The 17,954-nt window shown below is 38.2% G+C and overlaps 2 gene segments (V, D, J or C); both read left to right on the top strand.

Annotated features, from left to right (window-relative positions):
* LOC117717745 (immunoglobulin lambda variable 2-like) overlaps nucleotides 1–9,957 on the top strand; it is a 635,157-nt gene extending 625,200 nt beyond the window's left edge. Inside the window, 2 exon segments of the V gene segment in view lie at nucleotides 8,085–8,119; nucleotides 9,506–9,957. Coding sequence covers nucleotides 8,085–8,119; nucleotides 9,506–9,822 — 352 coding nt within the window.
* Nucleotides 9,958–12,286: 2,329 nt separating this feature from the next.
* Nucleotides 12,287–13,416, top strand: LOC117717973 (Ig lambda-1 chain C region-like). The segment is given in 2 exon segments: nucleotides 12,287–12,362; nucleotides 13,097–13,416. Coding segments are annotated over 2 exon segments (396 nt in total).
* Nucleotides 13,417–17,954: the final 4,538 nt, after the last annotated feature.

Below are 17,954 nucleotides of genomic sequence, written 5' to 3'. Positions count from 1 at the left end.
TCCTCACTGACATTATGGGAATGGACTATTCTCTCTGGATGTAGGGAGTTGGTAGCATCTGAAAAGAAAGGAATGGAGAGACCAAAAGATACAAGCAGACAAATGAAATAGAAGGCTCCACCTCATCAGTTCAGATTCAACTATGTTTAGCTGAATATCCATTATCTACCAGGCTCTGGGCAGTACGTTTTTCCATGCACCAAGAACTGTCACATCACTTAGAATAAAAGAAAAGTGTCAGTATCAGACAATCCCAGTGCAGCCACCTCTTAATTCTGTGGCATCAAAATTTGGAGAATCTGCCAGAGTACAAATTTATTAATTTGCATATTAGAAAGAGTAGGTAATATTAGTCCCAGGTTTACAGACTAAGCCACAGAGCCAGTATAAAAGTGTCACAATTCCCATTGTACCATGAATTGTATTCCTGGGATTCAAATGAGAATCCAACCAAAACCACATGCCCATCCCCTCCTCTACCAGCAATGCCTATGAGATCCTAATTCTTAGTTCACTGAGGAGTTTTAAACAAACTCCTAGATGGTAAAAGATTTGGAAACTTACGGAACAGGCTCCTTCTTGGATTCTACCTCACTTTGTACAATTTCTAAAATATATATATATATATATATATATATATATATATATATATATATATATATACTATATTCTGACTTAATTTTCCTTGAATTCTTGTAGATGGCCAATAAAATAGTAACACTTATAAGAGGAGTCCTAAAAACTTCCTCAGAAACTGAAAGTAGGAGAAGAGCCACAGGGAATGCCATCAACTAGATAGCAGCATGGAGCCAACAGATACTAGATGCTATTTATTGTCACAATTCTCCTGGTGTAGAACAATTTCACAAAAGAAAATTGAAGTCCATGCCTGAGAGATCCAGCATGATCTCACCACTACAACTTCTGTGAGCCATATAGAGTCACAACCTGGGAGGCCCTTGAATGAATCAGGAAAGGGTCAAACAGGAGCTGTCTTTCTATCCAAGGAACAGTTGATCTTATTTGACCTAAGTGCAGAGTACATGGGCCACTTTAAAGACTGGGCTGGAAAGCCATGTTCCCCACCCAGATGCACACACACAGTGATCCTGAATTCATGCTTTCTGTGGCTCTTGTCTTCCTTACAACTTGGGTGAACACATGAGAACCTCTGGACACTTGGGAGAGGCTTCAGAGCTCCAGATTACTCCTTGGGGAACTATAAAATTATGCTCATCTATTTATTCTACACCAGTCCCTAGGGACAAGACCAATCTGGGGGAGTTCAAACCTGGATCCCAACCACAATAGGGCAGTTTATAAATGTTGCCCCCTGGGATAGACCTCCAGAGAATAATAACCACAGGACCTGAAATGGCAGGCTGAGTGTAGGGCCATAAGCCACATAGACCTCTGTGTACTAAGGTAGTAGTCACTACCAAACCAGAGGAAACATCTTCAGAAATCTTGCCACTGGTTAAGCCACAGGTACCTGTAACCCTGAGAGCAGATGAATCCTATGATAAGGCAAGTGGAAAATGAAGCTCCAGAAGCACTAACCTAACCTAAGAAATACTTTCTGATGCTGAGTGTACCCTTGACAACTAGGGTCTGTTGTGCCAGATGACAGCATCTTGGAGCAGGATGCAGGCCTAGGACCATGGGCAGGAAATATTTCCTCAGTCTGCAGAGCTTGAAGAACAGGTATGCATCACTGAATCGTAGGCAAGTGGGCTGTGTAGGAAAAGTAGTCTGGCAAACATTAGACAGAGTGAAAGGGGCCAGTCTGGGAGGTGCATCTGGGTAGACTCTGGCTTATAATGTTTACATTTTGTTAACTGTGGATACGCTTACAATGATTTTAATTTTTACTATCATGTTGAAATATTATTAATCTTGGTTTTTGGGTCTCATCAGCCAGGAATAGCACTTCATTCACCAGAGGTATTTGATCAGAGTGAACCAAGTAGCCAGCAGAGGGATAATGTCTACTGCTACATGGGTGTTACTGCCTTTCTTCCTTCCTCCCCATCCCCTCTCCTTCTTCTTATCCTCTCTCCCTCTTCCTTCTCCTCTTTCTCCCCTGTGTTCTTTCTCTCTCTCTCTCTCTCTCTCTCTCTCTCTCTCTCTCTCTCTCTCTCTCTCTCTCTCTCACACACACACACACACACACACACACACACACTTCCCCTTCTATCTTCCTTTTGTCCATCCTCTTTCACCTATTTCTTTTGAGCTATAAACTATCATGTCAGCCAGCTAGAAATTCTGTTAGGCTAAGGGTTCCAGACAACAATGCAAAACAAACTTCCCTTCACATAGCTGCATGTTGCTCATGTCCCAAGGGCTGTAGGACCCTTAGCTGTCATTGTATCTTTAGGCACTGCCATTACTCCAAGGAATTCAACATCTGAGAATTTCAAAAAAAAAGTTCTGTCAATATGTTCTCTCTTTCGTGAGAGAGATGACTGATATGGAGCCCGTAGCATGGCATACAATAAACATGTACTCTAACATGTAGTTATATTATCAACACTTTCTTACATATTGGGAAAGACAGGAAGTTTATTGAGAAGAAAAGGGCTTGGTCTTTCCCCAAGGATAAGACTTTCACTCACTAAGGTATTCATAAACAATTACAGAGTTCAAGGCCTGGTAATGCAGAGGTGTATCTGAACCAAAAAAGCCTATTCAGTGATGAAGTAAGAACCATTGTTAATTTTAGGAGAAACAAAGGTGAAAATAATGCTAGCAATACATATTTTGAGTACTGTGTGGTTACAGGAATACCCCTCAAAAAAACAGCAATGATTCAATGAGAACAGGACACTAAGGGAGCTATTGAGAGAGCTAGGAAACCAACATGTCTAATGTACTAGACTTTGAGGTGTAGGAGAGGCATCAGAAGGGTTTATGTAAGGACCATCAAAGTTGAATTGTGTTTTGAAAATCTGGCTCCAATAGAAAACTGTATGGTCACATTTGAGGGTGGAAGCAGAACCCAAAGAAGCAATGGGTAGACACTGTGCATAAAGCAAAGCTTGTGTCTGGAGAAATGGAGGGGGCCCAGATACACTTAGCAACCCCAAGAAAAATTCCCTGAGGAATGAGAATTAAAGTTATTAAAATAGGAATCACCAACACTTGGGTGGAAGGAATTAGCACTCTCAAGGACTATTAATAGCATTTAAACCACAACAAGTTCTGCCACAGCAATGAAGTATAAAAGTAATGTTTATCTTCATGATATAATTTCACTCTATGAATTATTCTTAAGTAGAGAACATAGTGAAACCTGTAACCAAATGTTTATATATAGAAAGCATGGTTCAAATCATTCATAGTAACCAAAAAATAGAAAACCATATAAATGCCACAGAAGAGTACATCATGGTACATCCATCATAAGCATTCTAATGGAAGTCTTTACAGTGTTACTCACATAAAACATGTGGCACAACGTTAATACACATTTAAGGTTATTTTTATTATTAAAATATAGAAACAATGGTTTATTATAATTACATTTTCATAAACATTTCTAAAATATAAGAAAATATGTTTAAAATTACAATAGTAACATACTGAATGCTTCCAATTATTTTCTTATTATTTAGATATATTTTGATCATATTCTTTCTCCTAAACAAAGTATTCTCAGATCCTCTCTACCTCCTGACCACTCAAGTTCATGTTATTTTCTCTCTAAGAAAATGAAACACAAAAGTCAAAGCAAGCAAATAAATCATTAACACAAAAGTGTCAAAACAAACCAGAGAAAGCTTACGAAAAAGCATGAAACTCATTTTGTTTTGGCCAACTATTCTATACGGGGCTTGCCCTAGAATGTGGTTGATGTGCTAGCTGTCACTCCCTTGGAGAAAACTGATTTTCCATTGGTCAGTGGTTATCAGTTTCAAATATCTTCTTGGCTAGGGGTGTAACTTTGTGTAAATTTTATGTACTTTGAACTTGTACAGGTCTTCTGCATGCTGTCACAGTGTCTGTGAGTTTATACGTACATCAGTCCTGTTGTGTCTGAATGATGTTTCCCTGGAGTCATCCAGCACTTCTGGCTCTAACAATGGTTGTACCTCTTCTCCATAATTCCTTAAGCCTTGAAGTAAAGTGTATAATGAAGAGAGTGAGTATAGATATATGCTATTAGGAATCATTTTAATGCTGTTCCTTTAGCAAAATAATAGTAATATATTTTCTCCTAGGTTCCCAGTCTACGCAATCTCAGGTTCTTGTCCATTTTAGTAGTGTCAGATATGGGTCCCATCTCATGAACTGGGCCCTCTGTCTATTCACAATAGTTGGTTATCTCCCATCACATCTGTGTCACTGTCATGCAGGAGGGTTATGCTTGTAGGCCATACATTTTGTAGTTAAGTGATACTGATGTTTACCTTTCTCCTGTGGAAGCATGCAAAGCACCTTTCAGCTTAATGAATGTTAATTAAGTAGAGGTGAAACTTCTAGTTAGGCAACAATGTGATGTTTTCTGTGTTTGAAAATGTAAGACAGCATGGGCTTCAGTAATAAGAGTTCGCCATCAGGTTGTGGAGAGGAACCAATAGCCTTTGCAATGGCCAATGATGTTTGTGGGGTAAGAGTTGTGAGTCTACAGGAATTATTTGGCCAATGACTCTGTGGCATTATATGTCTACACATCTAGTTGGAGCACTGTTTACCCCATTATATGGTGACTCTGGTTCAATTCATTTCATGTATGTATATATTTAATGAAATTTCTTCAGTAGTAGTTTTCCACATGAGTTTTCAAAAGGTCTTTACTGTGAATACTTCTTCCTATTCCTTCCTCTACCAGGACTCCCCAGACCCTTCACTTAATATTTCTCTTCCAGTTTTCTCTTTATCACTTTATAACACTCTATTTTATTCCCACCTCCTTGGAAGATCCCTTTATTATTTCTCTTATATGTGGATGTTAGATTTAAACCTATAGATATGAGTAGATATGAGTAGAATAACAATCCCTTCTTAATAAAGGTGTATTTTTAAAGCCTGCTGCTAACACTAAAGGACTTCAATGGTGTATCTTTGGTTGGTGAGCTTTTACTTAATTTTGATTTTATCTTTGATTTTGTTTTGTAAGAATGTTAATATGAAGACATATTTAATTTTAAGGCATAAAATAATTTTAACATAAAAGCAATACCTAATTGTATAAATAAGTACACATGATTAATATAAGCATATGTTAATTATATAGCATAATCACAGAAATACAAAAAGTAGAATGCAAATATTTCCTCTTGCCAATTCCATATTTTTTGATCAGGTGGACACTGTCCTGTTGGTCAATGTACATTCATTATTCTATTTGATGTCTTATTGCAAACACACAGAGAGAGAGAGAGAGAGAGAGAGAGAGAGAGAGAGAGAGAGAGAGAGAGAGAAACACGTCTCTCATACATTTGGGCAAACACCCAGATGGATGCTGTAATTTTGGTTTAAAGACTACCAAACTGGATGGGGAAAAGCTCATGAGACCTCAAACCTACACAAAGAACTGCAAAGAATTGAGTAAATTTTGAAGTAGAAGTGTGATTCTCCCCAGGGAAGAGCACACTAATTGGTTGTCCAGTGTTAAACAGTCATGAAAACATACACATAAGTAACTTTACATGGATATAGTGCCGGCTAGTGTTGAAATTGCAGCCTGTCTTCTGGCTTCTCTTTCCAAAGTGCTAGGACTATAGACATGTGCTATCATATACAGAACTTTACTGAGAATATTAACTTTATTTAGTATCTTTATTACAAGATTGTTCTTGTTATATTTTCTGAAATTATGGGATGCTTAAGTACAAAGCAGCTGATACTTTTTATCTATTGGTTTGATTTAGTGTTTTCTGTATGGTTTATGTACTTTAAAACCTGTGAAGAAAAGTCATTGAACTTTAATGTTGTGAATCTCCTTGCTTATGTTTTATGCTGGCAATTTCATTGTTTGGATTCTTTGCAGTTTTGTTTATATGTGCATATAACTTTATCTGGACTATGTTGTTTCCACTGGAATACTTAACTTTCCAAATTGAAAATCAGTCGTTGCACTTGTTAATGCTGACCTAGTGATTTACCACCTTCTCAGTTTGGTTCTCTTGCTCTTTTGTTGCATCATACAACCCTACTCTGGTTATATTAGCTTTAGAGTATGCATCAGCATCTAGCAAGAAAATAATTAGTTATTATTACTATTTATCAAACTACACATGCCTATTCTCCACTGTTATTACTACTTCATTTTAGAATTATTTCCTGTTTCTCAAGAAGTCTACTTTTGTTGTTATGCAATTTGATGCAGTATATGCTTAATTTGAAATTAAATGACCTTCCAATAACCAGCATTTTAAACAAGAGACAAGATGTACTCTGATAACTCACCTTTATGTTAAATGGCCAAGTAGTTTATTCACAAAGCAAATTATGTTTGTATTACATTATATGTTGTTTATTTCTATAGTGTTTTCTATAATGTTACTTAATCACAAATGGATTGTTCATACAGAGGAGAATCTTGAAGATTTTGTAGGCTGCTCCAGGATTCAGTCATGTGTGGTCCCCAGGACCCATATTTGGTATCTAACAATATTTAATAATTCTATCTCCAGAAGATGTGACAGCCTCTTCTGGTCTCTAAGAGCACTAAACTCACATACAGAAGCTCACATGCATACATACACATGAAGAGTGAGTCATCCCATAGGTTTTGGGAGATAAAATCAAATTTCAACAAAATCTATTGATTCTTATCATGAGTTCTTTGTGTGAGCTGAGTGTAAGTCTTTATCATTTGAGCATTGTAATGGCATGCTGTTTTGTAGAATGCTGAGAGAAGTATGCTTATTCAGTGAGTGAAAAACATTCTGGGATGACTCCTGGCTCTATATTAGAGAAAAATTGCTGAAAATATACATTGTAGAAAATCAAGTTTCAGGGAATTATTTGGGATTGTTGACTGTGAAGTTACTATCAAATATTCCAGAAAAAATAATATACCTGAATCTGGAGCCAAAAAGAAATAACAGGTTGTACACAGAATTCTGGGTAGCTGTGGGTTTGCAGAGTGTACAGTGTGAGTCAAATATAGTAATAGCATGAAGATGATAGGACAAGCACCACCCTGGTGGCAGTGTTATAATGAACTGCCATTTGTAGACCAAAGGGAAAGGAAAGATATAGTCAGAATACATAGTCAGAATAGTCAGAATGAGTAGTCAAAAATAAATAGTCAGAATGTGGGCAGTTTCAGACATAGAGAAGAGAAAAGTAATGAGAAAAATATATATATATGAGCCACATGAGGTGCTGGTGAACTACAAAATATAGAGAAGGGTAATTTTGTCTTTTGCATTATAAGTTTCAGGAAACTATGAAGGTGAAAGCCAGAGTCATCTACCCATATTCTAACATGGAAAACAAAGAGATGGATAATTTATGACCATTGTTGGGTGTATGTATATATAAAGATAGGTATGTATGTATGTATGTATGTATGTATAGATAGATAGATAGATAATTAAAATAGTAAACAGATACTATATTCTGAGAGAACACATATAAATGAAGTGCAAATGAACTATATCTCTGTGGGTTGAGATTCAAAGAGAATTCTCTGTGTGGAACCTTCATAAGGCAAGAATGGTTGGTCCTCCATCCCTGGTTCCAAAGAAGGTGACCAAATAGGGCAATGTGTTTGTGAGGGGGAAAAAAACCTCTCAGTCTGTAAAATGAAGCCAAAATCATAGGATTATGTATCATATAACAAAAAGGCACATGAAATAATGTGTCATTCTGCATTTGTTTGGGATCTGCTGTGTAGCTGTCAGCACAATAGTATCAGAAATAGTGCAGAGAGTACATGGTGTTGAATCAACTCCATGGGGTGCCTGCCTGACAAGAAGACAAGCCTATAAAAGAATTATTACCCACCTCTCCTCAAGTGAGGTCACAGCTCCACCCATTATAGCTAGCTAGTAGTTTGATCCAGCCCAGCTGCCAGAGAACAGGTGCTAGCCCCACAGGTTTTGGGTTGGGTTTCAGTCACTGTGGTATGTTTTCGGTAGTGGAACCAAGCTCAGTGTCCTAGGTAAGTGGTTTTTAATGCTTCTTCCTATTCATCCCAGCCCTTGTTGTCTTGCAAGTGTCTTTTGTTCTCTCTGGGAACCTTTTCTCTTTGCTCTCCTCAGACATAAGGACTGAATCCTTAAATTTTTCCTCAGTGGCTAGGGGAGGTGGACCATTTTGAAGTAACCTGAAGAAAGAATCAGAATTGTAGAACCAGCTAGCCTTAAATTACCATAGATATACTGTGATCTCAGGGGCATTAGTTAGGGTTCCTCCAGAGTCAAGGGCTCCATCCTCATTCTCAGAAAGATTAATAATTTGGGACCCTAAGCCAGGTCAACAAGGGGGCACTAGAACTTTCATGAAGCCCACAATATCTTTATAGGTTTTCGAAGGTTGGATCTAGAGGTGTAAGCCCAGCTTGCAGAGACTGAGGTTATCTAAATTGGAATCCACAGAAGCATAGTGGTAGAGTAGTCTTGTAATAGTGTTGAGATCTCTGTTCTTATACTGGGTTGTTAAGGTCCTATGAATGCAGAGGCAGCAGTGACTAGTAGAGTAACCAGATCCTGGTCATCTCAGAATTATCACTAGAGATAATCAGGGATTCTGTCTACAAAGCCTTGTAACCCTGGGTTTTGCTATTTCATGTTTTCATTGCCAGCTTCTCACTATCTTCAAATAGCCTGTTATATGCAGGAAGTCAGGAATGGGAGATAAACTTGGGGGTTTTGAAATTCTACCTGACTGTTAGGAAAGGATGCTGCTGCAGTGAGCAAGTGGCTGCTATGCTCTACCTTCTGAGGAAAGAAACCTCTAGAACATAGGGAATGGTATTGTAATCAGATCAGTTTTTCAGAAGACACTAGTCCCAGAGTAGCCCCAGATCTTTTCTGGATGGAACTCACTAAAAATTGGAAAGGCTGAGTGGATTGATATATAGAGAATTTGCTCTCCGAGGTAACAGGAGGCTCAGTGTCCCCAGATACTGGGAAAAATGGGGGACATTCTCAATCAAAATGTAGTCTCCAAAACAAGGTAGGATATGCCCTGTTTACCAGAGAGCTCTGATTACCACAGGAACAAAGGAAAAATAATTGCCCTGGGGAAGGTAATCAGATGTGATGCAAATCCCAAGTTAGATTATAAACAAGAGGGTGGATAGAACACAAGTCATATCTGCTGATAGTGTAATTGAGGCAAAAAGGAAGAGTCAAGTATATGTAACTTAGGTGAGTGTTTTGAGAAAGGCTAATGAGAAGACTATCCGTGCTCAACCAGGCTCAATGGAACAGTTGAGAAAAAACAGAAAGTGCCAGGTAAACGACAAAACCAAATTGAGTAGTCACTGAGATTTTGATATTTTTATATTGTCTTCTGAATCAATCTCCTTTTTTAATTCACACAGGTCAGCCCAAGTCCTCTCCCACACTCACAGTGTTTCCACCTTCCTCTGAGGAGCTCCAGAAAAACAAAGCCACACTGGTGTGTCTGATTTCCGATTTCTACCCAAGTGTTGTGGAAGTGACCTGGAAGGCAGATGGTACACCGATCACCCAGGGTGTGAACACTGCAAATCCCACCAAAGAGGGCAACAAGTACATGGCCAGCAGCTTCTTAAATTTGACACCAGACCAGTGGAGATCTCACAACAGATTTACCTGCCAAGTTACACATGAAGGGGATACTGTGGAGAAAAGTCTGTCTCCTGCAGAGTGTCTGTAGAAGCCCAGGTTTCTCCTTAGCCTGGGAACCCTGCAGCTCTAGGACCCTGAGTGGGGTCTCTTCTCTATGCTAGCCATCTTAACCTTTCTCTCTTGCTCACTGACTATTAAATAAAATATCATTAATCAATCAGAAGTACTATTTTGTCCCATTTGTTCTCATTGTATATTTAATTTTCAACCTTTGAATCTACAATGTGGGGAGGTAGGATCATGGTTCCCAATGAGAAATCAGTTCACATTTGAAATATATTGAGGATATCACCCCAACAGTGACCTTTTCCTGTTCTGAACTGTTCTTGGAGCCTTGCCATGCAGGGACACACATTTAAAATTCATCTCAGGTAAGATATTATGTTTCAGAGTTAAACAATTAACTTGATGTTATATAGAAAGTCACCACATATGTGAGTTCTTGCAATAAACTTAGAGAATTTTATTGTATGCTTCCGAATATTGGGGTTCATGGTCATTAATACTGGAACATGTGATGGGATAGACACTCAAGCATAATAGTTGTATCTAGTGAGAAATATATCCAACCTGATCCCAGAAGGGGTATCAAATAATTGTGCATAGGAAGTGGTTTTAGAGTCAAAGACAAGACTACTCAAGGTCATGTCAGCTGAGGAGGTTAAAAAAAAGACTGAGTGTGACCTGAGAGCTAAATTAAAGTAATTGTTTGGGTAAGCTTAGGTGTAACAGACACCCATTTTACTGACCCAAGTCCTCTCATGTGCCTCAGCACCCCAGTGTGCACTTTACAGTGATGCCAACCACAGTCTTTGAAATTGACATTCAGTCGTATGTGGTCCAGCCTATATCCAGGTGAATATGTAATTAGTATTCAGGGTTTAGAGACATCATCCTCTACAGCTCAGAAGCAATATGAACACTGAGTACATTTAGAATTCTTTGGTGAATCACACCGTCCCATAGCATAGTCTTCAAAATCAAAAATATTCTTCAACAATGAGGCAAAGTAACAGTTGATAAAATAGACCTTAATCTTAGGCAAAGATCTTAGCCAAATTCCCAGTTTCTGAGCTAGGAGGAACTTTTGGGATCTGTGCCCTACATCCCCTTTGTGATGCTAGGCCATGATAAAATCTGTGCCTAAAAGTTGGAAGTGAAAATCCTGGGTACCCTCATAGCAATGTTCCTTGCTGGGAACAGGGCCAACACTTATCCATGCCCATCTATTTCTCAGAGACTCAGTCTTCTTTCAAGTTTTCAGTCAAGTTTTCACTGACAAGTTTGAACAGAAAAATTAGGAGACACAGAAATAGTAATGTCCCCATATCTATCCTCACCAAGCAGACTCTAACAAACATTTTACCTGGATTTTTATTCACAACTATAACTATAGTTAACTATAACTATATAATTATAACTATATAATATGGCTATAACTTTAACTATAACAGGAAAATTTCTCCTGTATTTTGTTAAGAACGCCCACTCCAGAACTCATATCCTTTTAGCTAAAATTATACATCTGGGATCAAAAAGAGAATGCCTAGGAAATAACCTCAAAAGAAGTTATTGATTACTTCTATTTCTTCATAAAATAGTCATCAAATGGCTATGCATCATGATCCTACAGTGTTTAGTATAATATTATTGGTGATGATTCTACCATTGGTGTAGGGAGATGAAATGTGGACTGATACTGATGGTTGTGTGTATTCTTTATCTGTTTTCTCCTAAAGTGCCTCAGATGTTGCTCCTTGCTCTTTGCCAGGAATGAGATGCAGAGAATGAGCTAGTGGTCTCAAGATTGTACATAGACTCCATGCAGCTGGTGGTCTCCTCAAGCTGTCACTGAGGGCTCTTCTCTATTCCTTCTTATCCTGTGAAGAGCTTCTCTATACAGTATATGGGAAAATCATGCATCATTTTCTGGCAAGGCTGACCAAGAGGACATATGAAACCTGGAAAAAGATATTATAGTAATGTCACCACCATCTTAGAATCATCACCACCTACACACATCACAGATGCAACTGAAGAATAAGGTGCATACAGGGTTTTTACATGAGTCTATACAACAGTGTTGGGTGTTTGGTCCAGGAACTAGATTGGCTGTCCTAGGTAAGTGACTTCTTCCCTTTTTTGTTATTGATATCTCCAAGGTTTGAAGTTAAATTTTTTTGGATAATTCTCATTCTGTATTCTCCTTGATGTCCAAACCTCACTCTAGGTAAATAATCTCTTTCTTCTCTAGATTCTGTGTCTCATTTCAGACTGTTCCCTGTAGCCTTTCATGTATAATCTCAAAGACAAGGGGCTACAACACATAAACTGTCAATGTCTGTCTATAATTCCATTGAGATATGCAACACTGTGATAAGTACCCCATTGTACCATCACCTTTGAATGTCTTTTTTTTCTGATGAACTTTGTGAGGAATACATTGAATTACCATTTTATGGAGAAGGAAAACCAGAGGCATAGACAGAGACATGGCTGTTGAATTTGGAGAGCACAGAACACTCAGCATAGAGACTAAGAAAGAACTTGTCAGAAGCCAGATAACCGGTACAGTAGAACTCGGGATTAAGTTCCTAGGACAGTTGGGATATATAATGGATCCCAGAGCCTCTGTGGAAAGACACAAAGAAAGCACCATCCAACCTAGAACTCAGGAATTTTAATAAAACATAGAAAGGGAAAGGAGCTCTGGCCACAGAAATTCAAGAAGAGATAGATAATATTAGTTGGAAAGCTGAGCTCCTAGGTCTCTCTAAAAGACTGCTTAGAAGATACAGCAACTGAATTCACATAGACATGGTTCTGATGCATGAAAATTATGCAACTCATCCAGATATGTCTTATTTCATTCTGTAGAATGAGAAAAAGTTCAAGCAAGTTAGATACTGTTTGTACCCAGAAGGCACAGATTTTGGTGAAAACAAACTCAGGAGTTTAAAATTTAGACTTAGAGTAGAGTTTTTACATCAGAACTGTCCTCGGGGTGGGACAGGAAGACTGCAGATATACATAAAATGCAGAGAGGATTCAAGAATAGGAGAAAGAGAGTCAAGTGTCTGTACTGAAGGTTAATGGCAAGGATGTGTTAGGTGAAGTATTACACAAATGCATAGTTTTATAATTCCTAGGCATGTAAGGAGTAGATAGAAGAAATTCATACATCATCTTCTGTACTCTGTATGTTCAAACACAATTACTAAGCACAAGAACACTTTACACACCTCATCCAGGATTCCTACTGAAAGACAAAGATTCTGACCTTCTCTTTTTCCATTTTGCAGGCCAGCCCAAGGCTATGTCCTCAGTCAATCTGTTCCCACCTTCCTCTGAAGAGCTCAAGACTAACAAGACCACAGTTGTGTATATGATCACTGGGTTCTATCCAGCTGATGTGACAGTGGCCTGGAAGGCAGATGATATCCCTATCACTCAGGGTGTGGAGACTACCCAGCCTTCCAAACAGCGTGACAGCAAGTACATGGCTAGCAGCTACCTGCTCTTGACAGCAGAAGCATGGGAATCTCATAGGATATTCAGCTGCTATGTCACTCATGAAAGGAACACTGTGGAAAAGAGTTCGTCCCATGCTGAGTGTTCCTAGGTCATCTGACCTTCATCTTGCTCACAGAGGTTGAGATTAGAAATGTGCCCAAGTATACCCTTAGTGCTTTTGCCAACCATATTTCTTCTCCCACAATAAAATATCCATTCACAACCTGTAATTGTGCTCTGCATCATTTAATTTAGTGTATATGTCACTGGAATTCAGAGTAGTGGGTGGAATGTCCTGGCACCCTGGACTTTACAAGCAGGGTCATAACCTGCATTATCACATCAGGTAGTGCTATCTTCATATGTACACAAGTCCTCTGGACATCTGATCACACCATAGTATTGTACAGTACAAGTGTCATCATAGGCTTCCTGAATTCCATTCTTTCACAGACCTAATCATGTGTTCATTCCATTTCTAACAGTATATTAGTGCCTAGTCATTCTGTCTTAAAAATTGCAATTTAGAAACAGGGACAATTCTGTATGCGATCACAATTTCTATCGTTCAAGTCAAAATAAATAGTAACATGAAATTGGAAGTTTATCATTGTCTATCCAGACAAGCAAAACCAGGCTGAAGATAAAGTGTATGTGGGGTTCATGAAGGCTACAACATTTGGTAGTAATCAGCATTGATGGGAACAGAATTTTGTTGAACTAAGATAAAGAAGTGATATCCACCCCAAATGTAACACAGGCATTCAGTGCTGAATGGTATAGACTATTATAAATTTCTATTTCAGAACTAGATTTGGGTATTTGTCACATAAAGTCATGGCTGAGGGTTACAGGTGTGGCTAAATATCTGGGCATCCTACAGATTACAAGGTTGTTCTTAGAATTCCTATCCCACCAGATCTCATTCCTTCCCTGGCTCAAGGCATAATAGTTCAGTGTGTACCTGTATCCTGAGGTAATCCCAGGTCTCTACAAATGAACTAGGTCAACCCCTTAAAAATTCATTGTTCAACACCACTGCTCCATAGTTCTTAGTATTTGGACACATGATAAGTGTCCATAAATGTTTCTTGTTGAGGAATCAGGCAAATAGAAGAGGCTGAAAGATAGGAGATTTTTTTCAAAACAATTGTGTGAGCAGAAATAGGACAACAGTACTGAATCCCAGCTGCACCAACTCAAACCTTAGCCTTTGCATTAACAGGACATTTGGGACATAGCATTGTCCTAGCAACTGACTTTCATTCATGGAGGCAAACTCTGTGACTCAAAGTTGAAGGCCCTACAGGTTTCAGTACAAACTTCACATATTCCCACCAGCTGCTGCTGCTGCTGCTGTTGTTGTTGCTGCTGCTGCTGCTGCTGTTGTTGTTGCTGCTGCTGCTGTTGTTGCTGCTGTTGCTGTTGCTGTTGCTGTTGTTGTTGTTGCTGTTGTTGTTGCTGCTGCTGTTGTTGTTGCTGCTGCTGCTGCTGTTGTTGTTGCTGCTGCTGCTGTTGTTGCTGCTGTTGCTGTTGCTGTTGCTGTTGTTGTTGTTGCTGTTGTTGCTGCTGTTGCTGTTGCTGTTATTGTTACTTCTGTTGCTGCTGCTGCTGCTGCTGCTGCTGCTGCTGCTGCTGCTGCTCTGGTTTTCTAAGACAAGGTCTCTTTATCTGCCCTAAAACTCACAGAATTCTGCCTGTCTCTGCTTCCAAGCTGCTGGAAATCACAGGGGTGTACAACTATGCTTTCCTTTTTGTAATGTTTAATTACTGAGATCACTGAGTTAAACATCAGGAACAAAGTAAAGTTCTGTTTACATCAACCAATGATTATATATTCTTTGCAGTGCTTGTTAATTAATCCAAATATAGGCTAAGTAAATATTCTACTGCTAAACTACTTCCCTAAATATTAATTTTGTGATGGATGGTTACTTTTTAGTTTTTATTGGTACATATTCATTGTGCATAGTGATGATGAGATTGACAAAATATTTTAATTCTAGTACTCCAATTACTTTGATCATATACACCTCCATACACCTTTTCTTTCCCATATTTCTGGATATAATACAATTCATACACTATCTTCTGAATGTTCAAATGTAGTCACTAAATTCAAGAACATTTTACACACCACCTCTTCTCTACGGCTAAATAATTCTCCATTTTGTACAAAAAAGAAGTACATTTTCTTTATCTTCTCATCTATGCCTATGCTAATCCCACAGTCTGTCTGTTGCTATTAGCCCTGCCTGAACAAGGATGTGCAGCCTCTTTGTATTCCTCTGTTTGTATACATAGCAGCTAAAGACTCCACAACAAAACAACTGAAAATGTAAACACTTCAGCCATATACCAGGACACAAAATTATCATAAAAATTTCTAGCTCTTCTATTCACCAATAGTGCACATGATTAGCAAGAAATAAGAAAAACAGATATTCACAATAGCTCCAAAATAGACATAATTTCTAGAATTAAACTTGAATAAATAAAGACAACAGTGAAAACATTAAAACACTGAAAAGAATAAAATCTTGATTCCTTTTTAGGTAAGCATTTACTTTGTCACCTAGACTGGCCTTGAATTTCATAATTAACTCTCTTGTTGCAAGCAATACAACACATACTACTATAGTTCCATGTCTTCTAATAAAATCATCACAGAATAACTTCTTGCTTATATAAGATTTAATATTAAATTTATTTTTAAATGGCAACACCATACTTGTATGCACTGTGATTTTACTAATGTCTTCTATGTCTGCTCTCTCCAAAGTACTCCAAATAGCCTCCTCATTCTTTCCAACTAATTCTCTTCCTGACTGCGTATTTGTCTGTTCAATATGTATTTTTCAAATTTCTCCTGGCAATTTCAGCTTCTGTATTTTTATGATTGCAATGGCCATGTGCTGTTCATAAAACAGGATCCCACAATACATTCTCTATTCTCCAATTCCAACAGCTCTTGTACTGCCTTTTCCACAGTGTTTCCTGGGCTTCAGATGGGGGAAAACAAAAAAAAAAAAGGTATTGTGTGCCTTATTGTTTAATATTCAATTTTCAACTTCTTTTGGTTTCTTAGTATAGTTAGAGGAAACCCTGGAATGTCTTATGGTATTTGCTGCTATATGAAGGGATATTAGCTTTTAAGGTTTTGATAGTCATCCTTCAATCTATATAACAGCAGAGTTTAGGTATAGAGTAAAGAAATAAGTGGGAAAATGATATTCCAAGGAAGGGTGAATAGAATACATAGTTAAGAAGTATCAGAGGGAGACTGGAATAGGAAGATTAAATGTGAATGGGGAGTAAAAATGGGGATGAGAGAGAAAACATAGGGAAGAAAAACTAACACCAAAGTCTATTTGAAAAGTTATATAGAAGCCAATTACTGTAGAAGCCTCTCAAAATATATACATAAATGGAAGAAAATTAAATGGAGTCACCAAATAATGGAAGATACAATGCTCCAGCCATACATATTTTTGACCACAAGTAAAATTTCCAATGCTAGGGATGGATTTCATATAATGAAATATTTGGCCAAAGGAGCCTCATGGAAATCCCCTAAACCTCAGGCTATTCCTAAGGCTTTTGATTGCTCTTCACAACTGGATGGTAAGACAATATTGATGAACACAATGCTTACACATCTCACTGAATGTGAAGAAGTTGAGCTTGTGACTAAGTAGAGACTTCACTCCTACTGACTAGTTAGTGTTCATAGTACTGGAAGGTACTCTGAATGCTACCAGAGGACAAAGGGAAATAGCAACCCAGTTACAAAACCTGCAGTCTACAACAGCCTGTATGGTATGTATGGTATGTTGGGGCAATAATGGAACACACATTGTGAGAGTAACTAATCACTCCGTTTGGGTTTAAGGACCACCACACAAGATAGAACCTATGCCTGACACTGCTGTGTAGCAAAAACCTAAGACTGAATAGGACATGACATAGGGAAAAACCAAATAGTATTGTTCTCCTAAAAGAACACAGCAGTATAATGACTCTTGATGACATTCTGCTGTACTCATAAATCAATATCTTACTCAGCCATTATCAGAGAAGCTTTTCATTGCAGCAGATGGGAACTAGTATAAAAATTCACAACTGAACAATGGACACAGACTTTGGAATACTCTGAATAGGATATCTTTATCAAATCCCTCTCCTCATTGCTCATGGAGCTATATAGAAGAGGAAGCAGAGAGATTTTAAGAGCTACAAGGGATGGGTGACACAGAGGAAACAATGTCTTCCAAACACAACAGGAATGGTACACAAATGAGCTATGGATACTGTGGCAGCATGCACATGGACTGAACAGGTTCAATCAGATAGGATCCTAGCACAGAGAGGAAAAAGTAAACAGAATCTAGCATACCTAATTAAAAAGCTATTTCCAATTGACAACTGCTTTCAAAAGAAAATATAATTTTCTTCAATGGAGTCTCACTGGGGGCATTGAAACCACACTTAAGGCTTGACTCCATGATGCACAGTAGATAGACAACACACACACACACACACCTCAGTGATCATTTTGTACATATTTTGTCTTATATTTCTCTGGACATTCTTGTCTTACAAATCTTTTGCTTTTATATTATGGTCTGTGATTGGGTGTTCTTATGA

Source organism: Arvicanthis niloticus, chromosome 12 (genome assembly GCF_011762505.2).
Source record: "Arvicanthis niloticus isolate mArvNil1 chromosome 12, mArvNil1.pat.X, whole genome shotgun sequence".
Lineage (NCBI taxonomy): Eukaryota > Metazoa > Chordata > Mammalia > Rodentia > Muridae > Arvicanthis > Arvicanthis niloticus.
The sequence above is the reverse complement of the archived record's forward strand: the minus strand, read 5'-3'. Positions and strand labels throughout refer to the sequence as shown.